The sequence below is a fragment of the Apiospora aurea genome (genome assembly GCF_038362705.1).
Source record: "Apiospora aurea strain CBS 24483 chromosome Unknown utg000007l_segment0_segment0, whole genome shotgun sequence".
Taxonomy (NCBI): Eukaryota; Fungi; Ascomycota; class Sordariomycetes; order Amphisphaeriales; family Apiosporaceae; genus Apiospora; species Apiospora aurea.
This window is the reverse complement of record NW_027117394.1, coordinates 1,154,430-1,171,304: the sequence shown is the minus strand read 5'-3', so window position 1 is coordinate 1,171,304 and position 16,875 is coordinate 1,154,430. Positions and strand designations below refer to the sequence as shown.

The 16,875-nt window shown below is 48.6% G+C and overlaps 4 protein-coding genes across 4 annotated transcripts; 1 reads left to right on the top strand and 3 right to left on the bottom strand.

Moving 5' to 3' along the window:
- Nucleotides 1-747: 747 nt before the first annotated feature.
- PG986_010640 (uncharacterized protein) lies at nucleotides 748-1,527 on the bottom strand (the record flags this gene model as incomplete). The annotated part of the gene is made up of 3 exons (XM_066846862.1): nucleotides 748-863; nucleotides 940-1,101; nucleotides 1,215-1,527. Coding segments are annotated over 3 exons (591 nt in total), but the record flags the coding sequence as incomplete, so codon positions are not given.
- Nucleotides 1,528-8,005: 6,478 nt separating this feature from the next.
- On the bottom strand, nucleotides 8,006-8,516 carry PG986_010639 (uncharacterized protein; the record flags this gene model as incomplete). The annotated part of the gene is made up of 3 exons (XM_066846861.1): nucleotides 8,006-8,243; nucleotides 8,303-8,372; nucleotides 8,444-8,516. The coding sequence occupies 3 exons, from the start codon at nucleotides 8,514-8,516 to the stop codon at nucleotides 8,006-8,008; spliced, it is 381 nt and encodes a 126-aa protein (XP_066696352.1).
- A 498-nt stretch (nucleotides 8,517-9,014) lies between these two features.
- Nucleotides 9,015-10,418, bottom strand: PG986_010638 (uncharacterized protein; the record flags this gene model as incomplete). The annotated part of the gene is made up of 1 exon (XM_066846860.1): nucleotides 9,015-10,418. The coding sequence occupies one exon, from the start codon at nucleotides 10,416-10,418 to the stop codon at nucleotides 9,015-9,017; it is 1,404 nt and encodes a 467-aa protein (XP_066696351.1).
- Nucleotides 10,419-15,043: 4,625 nt separating this feature from the next.
- On the top strand, nucleotides 15,044-16,300 carry PG986_010637 (uncharacterized protein; the record flags this gene model as incomplete). The annotated part of the gene is made up of 2 exons (XM_066846859.1): nucleotides 15,044-15,193; nucleotides 15,659-16,300. 2 exons carry the CDS (start codon nucleotides 15,044-15,046, stop codon nucleotides 16,298-16,300), a joined length of 792 nt encoding a protein of 263 aa, XP_066696350.1.
- Nucleotides 16,301-16,875: the final 575 nt, after the last annotated feature.

Here is a 16,875-nt window from a genome sequence, read left to right as displayed (position 1 = left end):
AGTTGGGTTTCTATGCAGAGCCTGTATGCACGGAGCTATGCTAGTTTGCATACTTGTTCTGGTAGCGAGTTGCAGGTGGTAGCTAGCTGGTGCCTGGTGATAGGCCCGACCCAACTCGTGTATTTTTGTTCATGCGAGGGACGACACGAATCTCCTAAGTCATATCTGATAGGCTCCCTAGGGATTCGGTATTCGGTAAACACCATTGCTTTGTACATCGTATGAAGTATCTACAGGTCCGGCTTATGTATGAGGAACTCTGAGATCTCCATTTGACCCCGGTGAAACCCGGAAATGGTCCGGCGAGAACAGCTGGCTGGGTACCTGTATGGGTGCGCCATTGTAGTAGCGACATGTGGGATACACTAGAGGCCTCGGGGCCTCTCATCCGGAATGACAGGAAAAGGCGAAATGAGGAACTTGACTCAAGGCAAACTTGGTGGCGAGGATACTGCACTACAGTGGGCTTGGTGCTGTATGACCGACGCTGGGATACTGGTGACTGGACATCTAGACTCCCGGGAAAGACCTTGCAGTAGAAGGGGCTGGGCTCTGGCTCCGCTCGCATCTCATGACTATCCTTCGGACGGAGTAGTCCTGGCTCTGGGGTGAGGCCTTATGTACAAATGAGATAACCTACCCGGACCAGTCCCGATGGTTCGGTGCTCTCTTTGCCTCAATTCCATGCCCGTAATCTACTGATCAGACATTGTAAAACCCCGGTCGTGCTTCTCTGTCCGAATAATATTATACAGGTGGCGTGTCTTTAGCATGCAAGCCCTTCTCGTGCTTCACTACCACCTTAATCTTACAAAACTCCTTGTATATCCCAAAGATGGGGTGAAACACGATGGCGAAGCACCCTGGGGCTCTGGTCAGCTCTCTGCATATACGGTGGGGAGCGGACCCGGCTGGCTTTTGGGTCAAGTAGTTACCAACCCGCGCTCAGCTTGAAGACCATATTGGCGAGGCCCTGGAGGAACCCCTTCAAGCACTCTTGGACTCCCCCGCCATCCCTTGCTGCTTTGTACGGTAGTGTGACCCAGTCCGTCAGTCCATCATAGAGCCCGTGCCGTAGTCCCAAACAAGAATGCACAGGAGCTCAGTCAGCAATCATCGTCCGTGCCACGCATACCCTTTAGGGGGGCGAGAGGGAGGGGAGGGGAAAGAACATGGCTGTGGGGAATCATGATAGCAAGTACGTACCAAACAACCTGCCACGCACCCGTGAGGGAAGCCAGTGAGCCGGGGCCACTTGCGCACCGTTTTGTCGCCGTATAGCTCGGGGGTGTGGTGCAGGGCCTTGCCCATCCCGTCGCCAATGACAAGCGGGATCTTTAGGAGGCCTATTACGACCAGCCAGATGCCCAGGAGAATGTCCCTCCACGACAGCCAGAAGGGGTGGCACTCGGCCTCGTCGCGCTCCTCATCCTGCCGGCCCGGCTCTATTCGTTGCCGTGGCTTCGCTGCATAACTCGAGGGCCCCCCACCTGGGCCTTTGGCTGTTCCGCCGCGGCGGGATATTGGCTCTGCTGGCCGTGCGGTTGGGGCGGCTCTCCAGTGGTGGCAGCAGCAGTGGGCTGTGCCGTTGGCTGTGCCCTCAGCACTGTGCCCTCAGCACTGTGCCCTCAGCACTGTGCCCTCAGCACTGTGCCCTCAGCACTGTGCCCTCAGCACTGTGCCCAGCATCGCGTCCAGCCCCCCAATGAATTTCATCCCAAAGTCCACGGCGTGCGCGGCATCCAACTGCGACGTCACGATGTTTGAGGGGGCGGCTGCGGTTGATCACGAACGACGTCCATTGTTGGCCTCGAACCAGCATTAGTATCATCATCATAGACAGTTTGGGTGGTCTGTGGAGGGTGCTGCGCCGCACCAACAGGTGCTGTGACGCCTCTTGTCACGGTCGTATGTTGGTCTTGGTCATTTGGCGAGTGCGCTTGTTGTTGCGGCGGCGGCGACTCTCTCCCCCCCCCAAGCCCTCGGCTGCTGGGGGTTTACTGCTGGTGCCCTGCCATCGGGCCCCGATTTGGCAAGTCGCATGGTTCCTTCAACCTTGCCCGGGAGGGGTTTGTTTGCCCGAAATATGCAGTGAACGACTGGGTTGTTGAGCCAAAAGTCGTGCCCTGCAGTAGTGCTCGATTCGTTAAAGGGAGTTGGCGAACGTGCCGGTAATAAGCGAGATGACGGTCGGTCGCCCCCGAATTTTCGCCCCAACACCCTTTACCACCCTGCTGGTTTAGGCCTCTCGCTTGTTTTAATCGCTCATTTCTAGGCACCGTAATAAAGATCCCGGTGATTGGCTGGCCCCGCCGTTTTTAATCCACCCGGCTGCTTTAAGATGCTATTATAGGGGTAATATATTTAGTAAAAAAAAAAAAAAAAAAAAAAAAAAAAAAGAAAACCCGATAAAAGTAAGAGAGGGATGAAAATCTATAAAATATTTCTTAGTAATAATATTACGGTATTTATAAAGTTAAAGTTTAAAGGTTATTTAATTAATTAAACTTATAATAGTTTTAATTATAAATTTAAGTATTTATATATTTAAATCCATTTAATTTAATAATATTAAATTAATATTTTATAAGCTAGTTTACTTAATATTAAATAATGTATTAATACTTTTATTAAAAGTCTTAATATATTATATATAGCCGGGGGAAATCGTGATTTACGTATTAATAGTTTATATAGTTATTATTCCTTTTACTTGTTTCCCTAGATTTAAGAACATTACTAGTTAATATTAAGCACTCCCGGCATGAGACCTCGTCTCTCGACTATAGAGTCGGAATAATATAAGGCTTAAGTAGGAACCTAGGATAAAAGCCGTAATATAAGATATAACCCCTATTAACTGCCCCCCCTTTATTAACCCCCTTAAAATAGATGTAAAAATTAATAATAATAGTAATAAATAGGTTAATTAAGTAATATATACTGCATTTTAAAGTTTATTTCAGCTCGTACGCACTATAATAAAGTTACCCTTACCACTAGCTCGATTTACATTAATTTCCACTACTTTACCGGCGCCCCTTTTTAGCCTTTTCCTTAGCCTTCCTTTTTTAATATTCTTTTAAACCTCCTTAATATTTACTATATAAATAAAGCCCTTATTAAGGTTTTTATTAACCTTTCTCCTCTTTTAAACCTTTATTTTTTTAAATCTACCTTTAAACCGGCCTTTTCCTACTTTAACCGGCCGATTTAAGCCGTTAAATTATTAATACTTTTACCGAGCTTCTTTTATAGTAACCTTTTAATTAAATTACCGGTGGTGACCTCTATACTAAGCATTACAGCCTTTAAATCGTTAACCTACCGGCTGTTTTTCGGCGTCTCGATCCTTTTAGCCTTTAATTCAGCCGGCTGGCGCGTATCCTCGGCGGCAATAGTTTCGTTAATAGCTCGCATTATATTAAAACGTTAAAGCTTATTATTTATCGGCTTTTCGATATTAAAAAGGTAGATATTAATTATTACCTATTTACTAGCGATAATTTTAAAAGTAAAAGCTACTTTATATACTTTAATTTAAACTCGAAGGCAATCCCCCTTTTTAACGTAGCTATTATTAATAATAGCGTATATTAAATTAAGCTCCCTTCGAAACCTCTTTTTAAAACCTTAAAATAATTAATATTTAAAGGCTAGAGTATATAAGAGTTATATAATAGTAAGTAAAAAAGCTATACTTTAGCTTTTAACGCCGTTAATATAAAGTTATCGTTAATATAACTTTTATATTTATTAAGAATTAAAAGCCTTTATTAATTAAAGTTATTAAGCTTTATTAAAAGGATAAAGATTTTTCTTAACTATTTTAAAGCTATAAGATTAAAAGTTTATCCTTTTAATAACGCTTTAAAAGCTTAATCCTTATACTCGTAATTAACCTCGTTCTTCTCTTAAAAGAACTATTATTATTAAACCGATTAGCCTTTAAATATAATTAAAGGCGATAAAATATTATTAATAATATTAATATAACGTGGTTTATTACTACGCGACGTATATTACTTAGCGACGCACCTTAATTTAATTCTAATATAATTAAACTTTAACGCGTAATACCTTTATAACTATAATGCTTAATTAATCCTAAGAAGATCGGATAATTTTAATAATTTAAGTAATATAAAACGGACCGAATTAAATAAGCTAAAAAGTAGTAATAAAAGCTTATAATATACCCGAATTAATTTTACGCTATCGAATTTACGGCCGAACTTTAAAACGCGAAATCCGATCGAAACGATATAAAATAAATCTAATTAAAAAAGAAGTACTTCGTAAATATATAATTAATTTAAATATCCGAGGGATACCTCTCGATTTCGTTAGTATAAAAATATAGCTAATCTCTTTACCGTATTACGCGGCGGCGACCGTGTCGGTAAGCACTAGGTTAAGCGTTTTATTAATCGTAACCCGGACTTAAAAACTAAAATAAATCGTTAATATAATTATTAAAAAACTTTTTACGAAAATTCCAAAATTATTTTTACCTAGTTTATATTAATTACGAATATAAAGGCGAAATACGGGATCGTTAATAAAAATATTTAGAATTTCGACGAGACCGGCTTTATAATAAGTATAATCGGGTTAATACTTATCGTAATACGCGTTAAACGGCGTAGAAAAGCGAAATCGGTCTAGCTTAATAATCGGGAATAAATAACGGCGATTAAATATATTAATTCGTAGGGCTAATATATTCCGCCGTTTTTAATCGTTTAAAGTTAATATTACTTCGCGAACTGGTCCCGTAAAACCGATTTACCGGGCGATTAAGTAATTAAGCCGACTTTTAATAACTAAATTAATAACGAAACAAGCTTAAATTAAATTAAGCATTTTAATAAATATACTAAATCGTAAACGAAAGGTCGCTACCGCCTCCTAATTCTCGACGGCTATAAGAATTATATTTCGGCCGAATTCGAAGTATACTATTAAAATAATAATATTATTATTATTAATAGACCTCTTTATTTATCGCATTTACTCTAATTTCTTAATATAATACTTTATTCGCTTTTAAAGCGTACTTATTTAAAAGAAATCGAGCTATTTATTAAAGCTTTTATAAATTATATTATTAAGCTCGAATTCTTTATTACCTTTAAAGCCGCGCATTTTATTATTTTTATAAAAGCTAATATTAAATTTAAATTCAACGTATCTAGTTTAGTACCTAATAACCCTAACGAGGTAATTAATAAATTAAATATGCGTTTCCGAACGCTTATATTTAACTTATCTCGTTTAGGGACGGCTAATTTCTACGACCCTTAAACGCCGTTTAACCCTTAATAAATAACTAAACACTTTACTTATATTAAAAAAGGGTGTTTACTTATTAAAGAAGCTTTCCGACGCCGATTTTAAATATAATAGACTAAATAACGAAGGGTATAATTAAAATAGTTTATAAAATAACCCTTATACGCGATAAAATACATATATTAAAGCAGGCTAATTTAACACTTTTTAAGCGCCGGAGAGCTAAAAAGTCGCGAGTTTAACTTAAAAAAGCCCTTATTATTAAGGAATTTTAATAGCTACAAAACGAAAAAATAAAAGGGAAGCGTTTAACGCCTAATAAAAATAAAAATAGGGGTTCGTCGAAACGGAGGGCGACCGATAAAAAACGTTATAATATTTACGGCGAAATAAGTTATAATACGTAAACATATAAAAAAGATATAAAATTAAGCAAGAAATCGAATAGCGAGTAGTTTTAATTAATTTTAAACGTTATAATTAAATTAATTTATATAAAAAGTCGAGAAATAAAAAAGGTGCGTCGCTAAGTGATATACGTCGCGTAATGGTAAACCACGTTATTTTAAAATAATTACTTACTCGCGATTAACCGAGTTATTCCGTATTAAACTTTAATAAGTAATAGGTTCGATTATTATAATATCTTCCCTTATCGTTATCGTAATTCCTACTTTATCGGCATTAAATTTAAATCAAGGGGGTATATTATTAATAATAACAGTATTAAACCGATTAAAAAACCTTTACACGGCCCCGTTTAATATATATATAAAGCGCCGAAAATCTATTATTTTAATACGCACGGTTTTAAAGGCCGGATAACGTTTTAAAAAACGGTGTACTTATCGTTTATTAATAAAGTGATTAACCCCTTTTATAAAGAAAATATATTAAGTATATATATAAAATAGCCGGTGCATTAATATATAGTTTAAATTAGCTTAGAAAAAGGCCTATTTAATTAAAAAGGTCTCTTCGACAGGGGTAAAAAACTAAAGGGCCTTATATTTCTCTTTTTTTAAAAGTTAACCCCTGAGTCGGTTATAAAAGGTGCCCCTATTAACGTTATAATCTTTAGCTATATAATTAATACTTCCGCCGGCTAGCACGGCCTAAACCGCTTATGTAATACGTGCTTCTTTAATTATATTAATAATAATAAAAAGAGGAAAAAAAGAGGAAGAGATTAATTTACTTTAATTAGCAGACGAGTGAGATTTAATCCCTTTATATACTGTTGTTGTTACTCAGGGGCTCTAGAATCATCTGAAATCAGGAGGGGTCAATCAGAGGGGGGCAGCCAGTAGGGGTTGCATCTTAATGGATGCATTTGCGATGTCTGCACATGGAGGGCTTGTCCCCTCGGATAATGCGAGAGTCGCTCGGGCACGACGACCGACGTTTTGTGATGTAGCCGGGTTCTTAGACTACATGAAATACCATTAGCTCTGTAAAACTTTAATTTAAGGGCTCTCTAGCATGGACAGGTTTACAGATTTTAATAAGCACCTCAGCCCCTATTTGGTAGCCCCCTTTTGGTTCTCTTAAATGGCATGTTTAACTAAACACCTCGGTCCATCCGGGCTTTGCTGTACATCACGGCCAAAACGTGTCCCAAATCTGCCAGCACCATAAGAGCGACTACACCATGTTTAAGCCGACAAAACAGTACCCAGAAACATCGACAGGGAAGTCACAACTTCTGCATGGCTCGTTCGAAGACGGAGAGGCAGGCGGGGGGGGCAAGCGGAAACGCGACTGTGTCGGATCTTCGTAACCACAGAATCAGTCGAAGGTCAACAACTAAACCAAAACTTTGGTTCTTAGGGTGACAGCCCAGACTACCACCGAGGTGGCGCCCATGCTCGGCAACCACAAAGACGCGGAGTGTTTTCCGGAACTGGTTCGGCCTAACCCATTTTCAGCGCACCGAAAGCTTCTATACGTAAGGCATCTGGAAATGGGCCAGAGCCAGAGCCAGAGCCAAGGCCGTGGCCATATGATAAGGCCACTTCGAAAGGTCTTGTTCTATAGCTTCTTCCGGAAACGCGGGACAAATAAACAGCAAGCAGACTTGCAGCGAGCCTGTTATGAAGAGTGTGAGAGGTATGGTGCCAGCAATTGCATCCCGCGTCTGCTTCGTAAAAGCACATAGTGGCATACCAAGCCATCTGAAAGCAGCATTATAACTCCGTGGGGGATACCCCCAATGTCGTAGGTTGTACCGTTACGACACGAACCTCCAGACTGCCGTTGCCATTGGCTCAATAATGAGCAGAGCAACATAAGCCAGCGGGAGAAAACGGAGGCGGTGCTGCTCAAGGCTAATGGAATCGGTTGTTTCACAGGCATACATGGTAGCCGGTATAACTGCAACGAGAAGCGTGATACTGAGAATCTGCAGTATGCTGGTCAGCGACTCTTCCCTAAGGTTGGAGTCAAGAGTATGATTTCCAACGGTGTCCGCGAATTCGTTAAGCCACGAAGAATGCTAAATGATGGCCTAGACGTGTAACGGCACGTATGGCAGGACCCCCTGCCTCAGGAAATACTGGACGCGACCGGCAGGCAGTGGCGGGCGCGGCTCGGTGGGCCACCCGCTGTCCGCGGCCAGGATCAGAGCGTGTGAGACCTTCCACGAGTACAGGTAGAACGCGGCGCACTCCTGGAAACCGAAGACGCCGCGGAACGAGAAGAGCTCGCTGGTCTACGTCAGGGCGGCGACGGCGAAGGCCGCCTGCGCGACACAGAACCGGCTCCGGAGCTGTGTGAGGCTCTGCTCGGCGTTCTCCTGGCACTGCCCGCGGATCTCGGCCATGGTGTCGCGGAAGCGGACGCGGGCGACGCGTCGGGCCGCGATTCGAGGAGATTCGCCCGTCAGGAGCACGGCGAGTAGCCAGAAGAGCGTCAGCTCCACGGCGTCGAATAAACAGATGATGGGCGAGCTGCGAAGTGCCTCACTCCAGGATGAAGGAAACGACAGAACCATTCCATTGGGGAGGACATGGAGTTCATGGCGACCGCCGCGATGGCGAACCAAGCGCTTTGCCAGGTCACATTGGCCTCGCCTGGACCTGTGGCAAGCGGGATGATGTCAGTAATCACAACGCCCACATCCGTCTATCGCTGCGTAGAAGTGGCGTACCAGGGGATCGGCCGAAGCAGTCACCTGTCCTGTTGACCTCTGTCGTATTGCCGCTTGTTACATTGAAGTCCATGACGCATTCTTGTGGTTTACATGGAAGGGGAAAAGAAAGGGGAAGGCAAAAGCGGGGAGCAGTGAATACTGAAGGAGAGACCCCGACAGATATAGCGGAAGCTGGAAACCTGCGACAGCCCCAAAAACGCCATCATCCAGGTCCTTGTTATTACCTTGGCTCACGGAGTTTCTGCAGATAAGCCACCAGGATGCCCCATCCAATCATAACGGGGTAATATACGCTTGTCTCACGATGGCTGACGGGCTACGCTGCCGCAGATCGACCATAAATAGAGCTCTGCATAGATCTACCCCAACGAGCCGGGCAGATCGAATTCTTGGAGGCGTAGGGCTGGCATTGCGTCACAGAGATAAAAGATTTTTCGAGCGTGTTTATTCCAAGCCTGGTTGTGAATAGGCTGGCAAAGGAGACGTTGATTGGTGATACTGTTGTTCCGAATAGTACTACATCTGGTCAATGATGAATGCCGTCATCCACTCGGTGATCTACTCCAGCTTAAGATTTGACCAGTCGCCCGCGAACGAACACCTGCTCGATATTCCGGTCGTCGCCCGTCATGACGAACTTCTCAAACACCGTGTCCAGCGAGTCCCCGTCCTCGACCATAGTCATGACGCCCGGCCGCGCCGGGTCCGCATTGACGAGGACGGCATCGAACTCCTTTCCGACCTCGAGGGTGCCGACCTTGTCCCCCAGCCCGCAAACCCGCGCCCCGCCCAGCGTGGCCAGATGGAACACCTCGGGGATGGTCAACCCCTTGAGTTGCCCCTGACTCTGAACCTCGCGAGCATTGGACGCCACGATCGCCTGCCGCATCGCGTCGAGCATGCTGGACGAGAACCCGCCGCCGCTGTCGGTGCCGAGGCCGACGGGGATGCCGCGGCCCAGGAAGGCGCGGACGGGCGCCGCCATGAAGCCGCCGCCGACCGTCATGTTGGAGACGGGGCAGTGCGCGACGCCGCAGCCGAGCCGCGTGAGCCGGTCCAGCTCGGAGTCGGTCGCGTAGCAGCAGTGCGCGAGGACGGTGCGCGGCGTCAGCAGGCCGAAGTGCGCGTACAGCTCGGCCTCGTCGCGGAACTCGGGGAACAGGGCGCGCGTTGAGGCCATCTCTTGCTCGGCTTCGTTGAAGTGGGTCTGGATCGCCATGCCCTCGGGATGATCCTGACCAGTCGCACCGTTGGTGGGCTTCTTGCCCCGAGCCGCGATGTCGCCGAGGCCGCGGAGAAGGTCCGGGGTGCACGTGATGGCGAACCGCGGCGTCAGGACGTACTGCAGCAGACGGCCCTCCGGATCGACCGAGCGCACATGCGCGATGCAGGCCTCGGTGTCGCGCAGCGACTCCTCGGCGTCGGCGTCGCGGTACGTGTCCGGGGCGTTACGGTCCATGTTGCACTTGCCGACGAGGGCGCGCTGGCCCTGCTCGAAGCAGACGTCGGCGAGCACGTCGGTGGCCGCGGCGTGGCTCGAGCCGTAGTAGGACGCCGTGGTGACCCCTTGCTGCAGGAAGCCGGCGACGCAGCAGGCGTAGACGCGGCGGGCGTGCGCCGGGTCCGCGAAGCGCGCCTCGTGCGGGAAGGTGATGCGGTCGAGCCAGTCGAGGATGTGCAGGCCCTGGCCCAGGCCGCGCATCCCCCACTGCGGGGCGTGGTTGTGGGTGTCGACGAAGCCGGGGACGAGGAACTGCGTGCGGGCGAGGTAGTGGACGTTGCCCTCGTCGCCGTTCTGGCTTTGGGCCATCATGCCGCGCGTTTGGAGGAGGGCGGGAACCGCGTCGCGATCTACGCGGGGCTCGACAAGCTCGATCCGGCCATTGTCCGCGACGACCAGCAGAGTGTCCTCGAGGATCTCGATTTCGCCTAGCGTCAAGGAATGGATCACTGTGCCATGGAATACCTTCATTTTGGCGGTTGTAGAATCATTATTGTCTGGAATTGGACGGTTTATCATGTCAGTCATGAGCAAAAGCGAGGGTGAGATCTCGGAAGCCTCCGACAGACAGGATGCGGGGAGCAAGCAGCCTGGTTAGGGGTCATTAGATGTACCTGTGGTGGGGGGGGGGGTTCTGCGACAGCGCGTCTTTGTGAGACAACGTAGTAACTTGGACCAATGCTAAAGATATCTAAGCACCATTGCACAACTTTCCCGGCTGTTTCTCGTTTCTGCAAGGGTCCATGTTGGCCTACTGTCGTCAAAGTGGATGAAACATGGCTCCAGCTGTTCTAGCCAAGTGACATAAAAGTGTTGCCTCAATTACAACTGCCCACAACCCAAAGAAGACGGCAACAATCCAATTCGCAGAAAAGACCCTTCCCGGTTTGTAAGTTGCCTGACCCAGCCAGTTATCAAGCAGCGTGCTATTTCAAATATATACCTCAGCATTTATTATATCCTGCCACATCGCCCCACTACAGTAGGGTTAGGTAGGTACCTACATAGTTGTGATGTGAATACTCGCGGCCTGCTATGGACTACTATGTCCACCTTCCAGGCAGGGACCATGTCATAAATGAAAATGGTAATCACATTCACTGGTAATCTCGAGCGTGGCATCAGGACGTCCATCGCAGCTCACGACTAGGAGAACAGAAGGACCCTCGGTACGCCAGGAGGCTGCCACTCTCCCAGGACAAAACTTCATCTGGCAGTTGAAATAACCTAAGATAGCCTTGAAAGACCAAATCGCGAAGATAGCACGACCATACTCGTGTGAGCTTCCGTGTAATCCTATGTTGGAAGTAGTGTTCCCAAAATGGTAATGAGAATCTCCTCGACCGTCTTGCGATTAACCTGGCTTTCTGTAGGAGTTCTAGTGGATATCAGTCCACTACGAAGATAGAGAAGCCACTGTTCAGGTTCACATCGGCGAAATAGAAATGTGGTGGCTTTCGTATGCTAATGTGTTACAACTGTCCCCGTTCGCCCATGCAGACAGACATCGAGTGGCAGGCGCTCCCCCTTTTTGCAAGCTGGGCGACCCCATTAAATAACCAGAAAGGATCCACCGGCCTTCAGAGAGCAGAGAGGAATGGACCCTTCCAATTGGTGTAGGGACCACGACCGACGGGTTCCTTCATCGGCAGCTCATTCGAGAGGGAAACATTACCAAGCGCTGACTTCTTCCTATGTGCCTGTCTCATCGCAAGAGAATGGCGAAGCCATCACCAAGTAGTATCCATGACAACAGCCCTCTGGCCCAAGACAGCTCTTTCCAGGAAGGAACATCGCGCCGTGTCACCCGCATTATGTCAGTCTACAGCCCATGCAGCCTTCTGACCTGACCAGGTGTTCATGCAGGAACTGATTGCCGGTTTGAGGTTGGGTGCCTGGCGAAAACCCCCACACTGAGTGTCGTTCCTTCCGTCTCGCTGCCGCATTTGCCTGCAGAAGCCCGCGCGACCTCACGCTAGCCAGTCCACGCGAGTAGATGTTCCGAGACCGCTCCTTCCTCCTATGTGTAGTTGTAGACCAGGAACAGGAAGACCTGCGCCGATTCTGCCGCCCAAGGGCCGTCAGTCTTGGGCCAGTGTCTGGCTTAAGAGGATCTGTTCTCCCCGAACCTGAACTCTCTTCTCTTCCTTTTCCATCATCCCCTCTCCACCCCCCATCTTCGCCTCCGATCCATTTCACGATGACTCCATTCCGTGTCACTGCACCCAGCCCCCCTGATGTGGCTTGACCAAGTGTTCTCGTCATGTATATTGCCCCGAACCCCATGCTGTAGTCTCAAGGGCCTCATCGTCATATGATAGCTGTAGCGTGGTTCCTGGCTTTCTGGCCTTGGACCCGATTGCGGTGTGGGAGATCAATGAATATAGCAGCTGAAAGCGTTTTCGACGGCTTCGGCCAGTTCGTGTCGTTAAGGTATCCCACCCTGCTAACATTTTGCCAACACGGTTGCCGTGCTCAGGACCAACTTGATATTGGCACGTATATAGATTTAAATCAAGATCATTGAGCTGCATTGAGCCTTGTTCTCGTGTTTCTTTTCTGTGCTTATGTGTAGATAGCTTCGCCTGTTGACCTCGCGAACGTCATCTCGCGCAGCAGAATCGCCCACGCTGGATGCTGGTCGTTGCACCTTAATGTTGCACCCCCATGGCTACGAAGCATTCGGAGTGGTTTTGTATTGCCATGGATATGGTATTTGGTATTTGCCCTCGGCTAGATATAGTTGTGACACTGATCAGAGTCTCGACGAGGCAATCATGGCAAGCTCCCAAACAGTTGCGACCCGATCACTTGGCCGGCGCTACCAGGTTGACTCACACTAACCACCAGCTTCCGAAAAGCACGCTTGCATCCATATTCGGGACTCAGCAGTATCACATCAAATTGATGGCTCTTTGTACTTGCTCAAGCGGTGACCACTTGAGGATACTCACCCAGGTGTAGACTTTCATTATTTTCTTGTTGGTTTGTTGGTAACTGTTCGTCTATGGAAGCTACTACATGAGTTAGTGCAATGTAGCGAGGACGAGACAAATGACCAGTCCCAATTGAAGATAGAACTGGTTGCTTCAAGCATGAAGTCCTGCGAGCCAGTAGCCTGTAACAAGAAGCTCATCAATGGGAAAGAACAATCATAACGTTAGGTTCAATATCTTTGATCTAGCGACAGCTCGATGCAGACGTCGGTTGGCATTGGCTTGAAGAGAAGTCGGAAAAGTCAAAAGAAGGGGGAAAGAAAACTTGAGAGGAGAAACGAATTGAGAGCAGTGTCAACCACGCTTGCGGTCTGCTCCAGGACTCAGAAATAGCACCCAGATGTCTGATTTGCCCAAGGAAGAAGGCAGTTTCGGACGAGTGCGCAGCTTCATCATTGCCCTTGGGTTCCCAGGGACCATTGTGATCCGGCCCTGTAATTTGCAGCATGTCCAACTCATGCAAAAAATCCTTGATTGGTTCTGTAGTGAAGAGGCGAGGACGCGACAAGGCCAGAGCTATTTGGCGATGGATCCAGTGATTCCTTGAACGCAGCCTCTCCTCGTGTCAGTGTGTAACAGGAGGCTCAATGCCGAGTGAGGGCCATCATTGCCTCGTCCAGCGTCTCATTCCAAAGAGCTCGACAGTTGTCTAGTACCCAAGTGGCTTTGGTCTGGAGAAATGACTGGAGAGAGGAAGGAAGGAGGGGAAAATGTGACCTTCTGCCTTTTTGAATCTGCCCAGAGCCTGCGCTGCGCCCCCACTCTTTTGACTTTCCCCCTGAACTGGATGATGGAAGGCATTGGCACCTGCCACAAGATTAGGTACCATCATCCATTGGATTGCAAAACTGCAAAATGTAGAATCGCATCGCCATGCGTCATGAGCCGCTCTGCAGCCAATGGGGAGACAGATGAAATTGAGTCGCTGTTCCCAGCGCTCTGGAATGAACCCAACGCAGTCCGTCGGAGAGCTCCGCCCTCTTCGGGTGATTAACTTGGTAAGTGATGAAGTGTACTACCCTGGATGGGTAAGTTTAACTCTGCTACCTCTCCAAAAATGTACTTGGTAGGGGGAGTTAAACTATGCCCGGCAACTTCGTAGGTAGATTTTAGGTGCATGTGTTGTCCGGACTAGGTCAAATAGGGAGTGTTTTCAGACTATCGTACCATCCGGTTGGCTTGTTGGTCCACCCCAATGTACCTCGCTCGGCCTGCATATGTTACAGCGGGCACTGATTCGTTACCCGAGAGGACCGAGTATGAAACTGATGAGATGAAAAACCATATATCAACGCCTGGTTCCGGCGCCCCCGCTGGTTGCCAGCGTGCCCGGCGTCGGGCTGGACAATCTCGACCATCACGGCATGATGTACACCTACAAGTCGAGTCTAGACCCGGACGAGACGGTGGATTCCCTGAACGCGGGCCACGCTGATCGTGGACGGTGACAAGATGCTGAGCTGGAACTCGGTCGATGCTCAAGCTAAGCTTCGGCCTACGGATGCGGATGTTGATAATCTGGGACGGGAATTTGAGAACTTTTGGGGAAGAGATTTCAGTCGGGTTCCAGATAAATCTTTGATGATGTTGCCCCCAGTTGCTGGATAAGCCAATTCTTTCCTGCAGTGAATTACTACGGAAAAAGGAGCGAAGCTGGAGACCATAAGAGAACGGCCTTCAGCAATCGTAATCATCTTACTAACATCAAGCAGATATCCCGGAGGCCCAAGGACTATTGCAGCAGGGCAATACTTCTCCATGACCACCTTCAGCCCGCATCCGCTGTCCCGCGGGCATCTGCACATCTCCAGTCCCAACATGGACGACCCACCAGACTTCGATACCGCCGTAGCTTCAGACGCCCACACTTGGCGTTAGAAGCCACTGGATCAAGAAGTAACGCGAAGTAGCGCGCTGCATGGCCGTCTGCCGCGGCGAATTCGAAGGCTGGCACCCGTCGTTTCCTGAGAGCTGCAAGGCCAGGGCCGCTTACCCCCATACCGAGGAACAAGATCTCGAATACTCGACCGATGACGACAATATCATCACGAAATGAATGACAACATCGACTCAATCTGGAATCCCATGAGAACTTGTAAGATGGCGCCGCTCGGGGTGGTTGACGCGGACCTTGGCGTTTACGGCGTTAAGAGGCTGAAGGTCGCGGACTTGAATGTCTGCCGGCGCACCCCGAGCGCCAACTGCGCCAACACAGCAATGACGAACGCCGAGAAAGCAGCGGATAGTTCTGTTAATGAACTTGGGCTTGGTACGACGCAAATTGTCAACGCTTACCGCAGACTTGAGAGATCTGAAGAGCTACGTTTGTGCAATTGGGTAGCGAAGAGCGCGGGGTTTTGCTATGGCTGAAACTGTGTAACCAGCAACGCGCGGCACCATAATGGGCCCCGATGATTACTATTCGCGATGGACTTTTACTTGAATCTATTTTCGGGTTTCTTGAGTATGATTGATAACACTCCTTGTCAGCGCTATCTTTGCTGGGGCTTTCATCCCATCAAGCGTTTCCTTTTCACCCGAGCGCTGTGTCCGCATTCGAACCCCACCATAGATTAATAAGACAGACATCATATCCTGTCCTGCAACCCCACCCCACCCCTCCTCATCTGATGATTCCCATCCTCACCACATCTCACAACTCACATCTCACAACCCATACTCAACTCACCATGTCTTCTCCCGTCACCGAACTAGTCGACTTCGCCCTCCCGCCCTCGGCGGACCTCGAGACCGGCCCTCCCCGCCGCCGTCGCGACCCTGACGCAGCAGCCCGGCTGCCGCGGCGCGCGCTACTCGCGCCACCACGAGGACGCGGCCAAGCTGACGCTCTACGTCGACTGGGACTCGGTCGCCGCGCACGAGCAGTTCTGCGCCAAGACGGACCTCTACGCCCCCTTCGTCGCCTCGCTCGCGCCCCTGAGCACCACGGCGCCCGCGCCGTACCACGTCGCGTTCGAGCCGCCCGCCAAAGGGGTCCTCGACGTCGCGCCCGCCGTCGAGGTGCTGCATCTCAACTTCCCGGCCGACTACGGCGCGGAGAAGCAGGGGGTCGTGCTGAAGAAGTTTGGGGAGTTCTTTGCGATTTCGGAGAAGGCTGCGGGGGCTCAGGGGATGGATTTGCTGGTCGGCTCGCCGGCGGTGGGCTGGGCGGTGGAGGAGAGGGAGTTTAAGGAGGAGAAGGCTCGGGTGCTGGTCGTCATGATTGGGTGGAAGAGCGTCGAGGCGCATATGCAGTACCGCGACACCGATGCGTTCCGCGAGAGCATCGGGATGATTCGCGGGTTGGAGGCGATGAAGGGGATTAGTGTGTACCATGTTGCCTGTGCGAAGGCCTAGGTGGAGGGGCAGATGATTGGTAGGGGTTAAAAGGGGATGACAGAAGGAGACCTGTTCTGCGGCCACTTGACCTGTATCGCAAACTCATGCTTTCACAGGGCTGGAAGCAGGGGTCGTCCTTAGCTTCAAGACTCAGAATTAGCACCTTCCAAGACCGGTTTCCTTAAGACTGTGAAGACTAAAGGCAATTCTAGACGAGTGCGCAACTTCATCATTGTCCTTGTTCCTTCTTAGGGACTATGGTGACCCGACCCTGCATGCATGGGCTGTTTCAGCTCCTGCATGATAGCGAAGGGGCGGGGAAGCGCGGCAAGAGACCGGACCTATTTGACGATAGAACCGGCTGATTTCCCTTGAGCCATGACCTCAGCCTGAAGCCAGTCCGTAATAGTTTCAAGACTCGGTGTCGGTCCTCGTGTGCTGGACGATAACTGTCACTGTCTCGAAACGGGTGTCTCTTCCTCAGTCTTATCGTTCCACTGTTTCGGTCAAGTGCTCAATGTATGCTCTGAAATAATAGAAGAGGGGAAATGGATGGTTTTGAGTGCAGGTGCTGGCTGCTTTAAGTATGCCTG